Source organism: Corvus brachyrhynchos, unplaced genomic scaffold, assembly GCF_000691975.1.
Source record: "Corvus brachyrhynchos isolate BGI_N302 unplaced genomic scaffold, ASM69197v1 scaffold47, whole genome shotgun sequence".
Classification (NCBI taxonomy): Eukaryota; Metazoa; Chordata; class Aves; order Passeriformes; family Corvidae; genus Corvus; species Corvus brachyrhynchos.
The window spans coordinates 1,390,470-1,396,435 of NW_008239292.1; the positions used below are offsets into that span (position 1 = coordinate 1,390,470).

At 49.6% G+C, this 5,966-nt stretch overlaps 1 protein-coding gene across 1 annotated transcript in view; it reads left to right on the forward strand.

Annotated features, from left to right (window-relative positions):
• SKAP1 (src kinase associated phosphoprotein 1) overlaps positions 1–5,966 on the forward strand; it is a 114,832-nt gene that overhangs the window by 85,187 nt on the left and 23,679 nt on the right. The window contains exons 7-9 of the mRNA XM_017740567.1: positions 333–457; positions 979–1,042; positions 1,405–1,611. Of these exons, the coding sequence (XP_017596056.1) occupies positions 333–457; positions 979–1,042; positions 1,405–1,611 (396 nt within the window). The remainder of the gene's footprint in view (positions 1–332; positions 458–978; positions 1,043–1,404; positions 1,612–5,966) is intronic.

The window sequence follows — 5,966 nt, forward strand, 5'->3', positions numbered from 1 at the left end:
TAAGCATCGGGATCGGGTTTTCCCGATTTTCTGCTCTTCCCATCTCCTGAGGATTAAAAGGGACAATTCCTTGGAATGGGAAATTTTATGGCATTCCCTTGGGATTTCCTTCCCTTGGAGCAAAGGGAATTTTCCCGGTCATTTTCCCATTCCCAGAATTTTCCCGGCCATTCCCCCTTTCCCAAAATTTCCTGGACTTTTTTCCTTCCCCGCCATTTCCCGGCCATTTCCCATTCCCAGAATTTTCCCACTCCGTTCCTCAGTTTCCTTCCGTATCCAGGGCTGGGAAAAAGGTGGAAAATCCGGAATTTCCGGCAATTCCCTTTTCCCAGGCAAGCAGCCCAAAGGCTCCTTTCCCATCGAGCGCTACCAGGCCCGCTTGGCTTCCCAGCTCCGGAAAGATTCCCGGAAAAAATGCTGCTTCGAGCTGCTGTGTCCCGGAAAACGCTCCTATGAGGTGGGAACCGGTGGGAAATGGGAATGTTGGGGGGAGGAAATGGGAATTTTGGGGGGAAAAATGGGAATTTCGGGGGAAAAGGTGAATTTCGAGGGGAAAAAAGGGAATTGTGAGGGGGAAATGGGAATTTTGGGGGAAAAATGGGAATTTGGGTGGGACAAAAGGGAATTTCAGGGGGAAAAGGGGAATTTTGAGGGGGAAAAAAGGGAATTTCATGGGGAAAATGGGAATTTCGAGGGGAAAAAAGGGAATTGTGAGGGGGGAATGGGAATTTTGGGGGGGAAATGGGAATTTCAAGGGGAAAAAAGGGAATTCGGGGGCAGGGGAAAAGGCGAATTTCGAGGGGAAAAAAGGGAATTGTGAGGGGAGAATGGGAATTTTGGGGGAGAAATGGGAATTTCAAGGGGAAAAAAGGGAATTCGGGGGGGAAAATGGGAATTTTGGGCTGTGGCCCAGGGGTGGGAACGGCGGATCGCTGTCCCCGCATCCCGGATCCCGCGGGATAACGGATTCTCCCGCAGTTCACAGCTCCGAGCCCGGCCGAGGCCGCGGATTGGGTGGAGCAGATCCAGTTCCTCCTCAGGGGTGAGTCCGGAGCCGCTCCCGGTTCTTTGGGATCTTCGGGAAGCATTTTCCCACCTGGATCCGGCCTTTCCCTCCATCCACGCCGGGATTTGTGGGGAGTTCCTCCAGCTGGGGATGGAGAAAATTCCAGGAACCCTCTGGGAAATTCCAGAACCTCTGGAAAATTCCAGAACCTCTGGAAGCCCAGGCTCCATCCCTTCGGGATTCACACCTGAATTTGGGGTCATTCCCCGGGATTTTCCGCCTTTCCTCGGGTTTTTCCTTGGCTTTTTGCCGGATCGCAGGGTTTGGATCTCGATCCCACCCCTCTGGAATTGGGAGAATTCCTGGGTTTCCATCCCATTTTCCCGGTTTTCTGGCAGACCTGAGCTCCCTGACCATTCCCTGCGATGAGGATGAGGAGGGGGAGGAGGAGGAGGAGGAGGATGAGGAGGAGGAGGAGGAGGAGGAGGAGCTCTCCAATGACCTGGACGGCTCCGATTCCATGAACAATTCCCACAATTCCACCCTGATCCCAGAGGAGCCGAGCCCGGAGCTGGAAGGCGACGACATCTACGAGGTGCTGCCAGGTGAGCTCCCAAATTCCCAACTTTTCCCTGGAAAAACGTGAGGACACCTCGGCCATTCCCACACCGGAGCCATTCCCGCATTTCCCAGTTTAACCAACCCCAAATTCCAAGGTTTTATCCCATTTCTTCGCTCCAAGTTTTTGATGGAGCCCCCAAATCCGAACCAATTTTCCCGGGGAATTTCCCATCCGGGAATTCAGCTCTGTCTGGGTGAAATTTGGGAAGAGAGGAACCTCTGGGATGTGTTCCCGGGAAAAATCCGCCTCTGGATGACGGAAACGCTCCGTCCCGGAGCCGCGGGCAGGGCTGGAATTGGATTATGGGAATAAAATAATGGAATTAGAGCCGAGGTGACACAACCCAGAGCCACCTCCGCAATTCCAGGTGGTTTTCTGCCTCTTCCCGAGGCTGGAATTCCCATCCCGGAGAGCGTCTCCGTGTCCCAGTTCAAGGGTGGGAAGCAGATCCCGGTTTTTTCTTGTTTGTCCCAGGATTTCTCTCTCTGTGTTGGGGGGTTTGGATCCAAAAATCGGCGCCGGGAAGTTGGGAAAGAGGGAAATGAAGCGGAAAACTGGGGAGTGAAGGGGGAAAATCGGGAAAATAAGTGGGAAAGTGAGGAATGAAGGGAGAAAACTGGGAATGAAGGGGAAAACCTTGGAAGTGAAGGTGGGAACTGAGGAATGAGGGGCTCGAACTGGAAATAAAGGATTCTCATGGATTTCCTTGGGTTTCCATGGATTTTCATGAGTTTCCATGGATTTTCATGGATTTCTGTGGATTTTCATGGATTTGCATGGCTTTCCGTGGATTTCCATGGCTTTCCATGGATTTCCTTAGCTTTCCATGGATTCCCGTGGATTTCCATGGATTTCTGTGAGTTTCCTTGGCTTTCCATGGATTTCCATGGCTTTCCATGGATTTCCATGGATTTCTGTGGGTTTCCATGGATTTCCAGGGGTTTCCATGAGTTTCCATGGATTTCCATGGATTTTCAAGGATTTTCTTGGATTTCCACGGATTTCCATGGATTTCTATGTGTTTTCATGGATTTCCATGGATTTCCGTGGATTTCCATGGGTTTCTATGGGTTTCCATGGCTTTCCATGGATTTCCATGTCTTTTCATGTCTTTTCATGGATTTTCGTAGATTTCCATGGATTTTCATTTGTTTCCATGGATTTTCATTTGTTTCCATGGATTTTTAAGGATTTTCACGGATTTTCTTGACTTTTCATGGGTTTCCAGGAGTTTCCATGGCTTTCCACAGGTTCCCCTGTGTTTCCATGGAGTTCCATGGCTTTCCATGGATTTTCATGTCTTCTCATGTCTTTTCATGGATTTTCATGGATTTTTGTAGATTTCCACGGCTCTCCGTGGATTTCCATGGATTTTCATTTGTTTCCATGGATTTTCATTTGTTTCCGTGGATTTTCATTTGTTTCCATGGCTTTCCATGGCTTTCCATGGCTTTCCCCGTGTTCCCATGGATTTCCCCGCCTTCCCACCGATCAGACCTCCCAACCTTCCCACCCCATCCCACCTCCGGATCCTCCTCCATCCCAAAACCCCCAAAAACCCAGGGAAAAAAAAAAAACAACAAAAAAAGAAGAAAATCCCAATCCAAGCCTCCCTCTCCCTCCTTCCCACCCGGCACGAAAAAAACCCGGAAAAAATCCCGGGAAAAGCTCCGGAGAGATCATTTCCTCGGCGTTAATGAAGTTTTACAAAAACAGACGCGGCCGAGGCCAAATAAAATTTCACAGGTGATAAATTTTTCCAATTTCCCGGGAAGGATTCAATGGGAATGTTAAATCAGGAGTGAAGGTGTCCGCTCGGAAGCGCCGAGCGCTGCCGGGGAATTTTATCGCCTGGAAAATTGAATCAAATTGCTCCATTAAAAAGGCGGCTCCGCCGAGATTCCGGAGCGTCCCGGGATGTGCCGGCGGTGCCGGAGCCGCCGGGATTGGGATGCGGAGTTTGGGAAGGGCTTTTCCCGAGGGTGGGGAGGGAGGGGGAAGCAGCGGAGTTTGGTCTTCCTGGATTTTCCAGCTTTTTCCTGGGCTTCGTCACTGGAAAATCCCAGTATGGGATGGGATTGGGAAGGCAGAGCTTCGCTTCCAGGCCTGACTCCAGGAAAAGCCCCGGATCCATCCGATTTAATTCCATGAAAAGCCCTGGATCTATTGGATTTAATTCTAGGAGAGCTCCTGGATCCATTTGATTTAATTCCATGAAAACCCCTGGATCCATCCAACTTAATTCCAAGAAAACCCCTGGATCCATTGGATTTAATTCCAAGAAATCCCCCAGATCCATGAGATTTAACTCCAGGAAAACCCCCAGATCCATCAGATTTAATTCCATGAAAACCCCTGGATCCATTGGATTTAATTCCAAGAAATCCCCCAGATCCATGAGATTTAACTCCAGGAAAACCCCCAGATCCATCAGATTTAATTCCATGAAAACCCCTGGATCCATCGGTTTTAATTCCAAGAAAACCCCTGGATCCATCGGATTTAATTCCATGAAAACCCCCGGATCCATCGGATTTAATTCCAGGAAAACCCCTGGATCCATCAGATTTAATTCCAAGAAAACTCCTGGATCCTTCTGACTTAATTCCAAGGAAACCCCTGGATCCATCAGACAATTCCATGAAAACCCCTGGATCCATCGGATTTAATTCCATGAAAACCCCTGGATCCATTGGATTTAATTCTATGAAAACCCCCGGATCCATCGCGGAGTTAATTCCATGAAAACCCCTGGATCCATCAGATTTAATTCCAAGAAAACTCCTGGATCCTTCCGACTTAATTCCAAGAAAACCCCTGGATCCATCGGATTTAATTCCAAGAAAACCCCTGGATCCATCAGATTTAACTCCAGGAAAACCCCTGGATCCATCAGACCTAATTCCATGAAACCCCCTGGATCCATCCGATTTAATTCCATGAAAACGCCCGGATCCATTGGATTTAATTCCAGGAGAGCCCCTGGCTGGCCGGGAGGGGCTCATCCCGCCACCATTCCTGGATTTCCCAGCCCAAAATTCCCCGGGAATGTGTCCGGGAGCAGCGAGGGGAGGATGAGGAGTGGGCAGGGACGGCCGGGGGGGCGGGAAGGGATTTTCCATGGATGGGAAATGGGATTTCCATGGATGGGAAGGGATTTTCCATGGATGGGAAGGGGTTTTCCATGGATAGAAATGGGTTTTCCATGGATGAGAAGGGGTTTTCCATGGATGGGAAATGGATTTTCCATGGATGGGAAGGGATTTTCCATGGATGGGAAATGGATTTTCCATGGATGGGAAGGGGTTTTCCATGGATAGAAATGGGTTTTCCGTGGATAGGAAGGGATTTTCCATGGATGGGAAGGGATTTTCCATGGATGGGAAGGGGTTTTCCATGGATGGGAAATGGATTTTCCATGGATAGAAATGGGATTTCCATGGATGGGAAATGGGATTTTCATGGATGGGAAATGGGATTTCCATGGATGGGAAGGGGTTTTCCATGGATAGGAAGGGGTTTTCCATGGATGGGAAGGGATTTTCCACGGATGGGAAATGTTTTTTCCATGGATGGGGAGGGATTTTCCATGGATAGAAATGGGTTTTCCATGGATAGAAATGGGATTTCCATGGATGGGAAATGGGATTATGGGATTTTCATGGATGGGAAATGGGATTTCCATGGATGGGAAGGGGTTTTCCATGGATAGGAAGGGGTTTTCCATGGATGGGAAGGGATTTTCCACGGATGGGAAATGTTTTTTCCATGGATGGGGAGGGATTTTCCATGGATAGAAATGGGTTTTCCATGGATAGAAATGGGATTTCCATGGATGGGAAATGGGATTTTCATGGATGGGAAATGGGATTTCCATGGATGGGAAGGGATTTTCCATGCCCGAATTCCTCCTGCCACCCCCATCCTTCCGCGTGGGATTGGATGAGGTTGGCATTCTCCCTCCAGGGACCCTTCCCAGCCCCATTCCCATCCCAGCCGTCTTTCCAAGCCTTCCCAGCCCCTCTGGAATCCGCCTCTTTCCCGGGATCATTTCTTCCATCCCTTCCTCCTCCTCTTCCCGAATCCTCCTCCCGAATTCCTCCTGCCACCCCCATCCTTCCTCCCATTCCCAGCCTGGAATTCCTCACATTCCCCCTCTGGAATCTCCTTTTCCCCATCCCTCTCTTGCCACGGGAGCACCTGGAATCGACGGATTCGTTCTTCCCGCTGCCCGCAGCAAATCCCGTTTTCCATGAAAACCTTCTCCCACTTTTCCTCCCTCCGCAAAATCCATGTGGGAATTCAGCATTCCTGGCATTCTCTCGGAGCCCTGGGCCT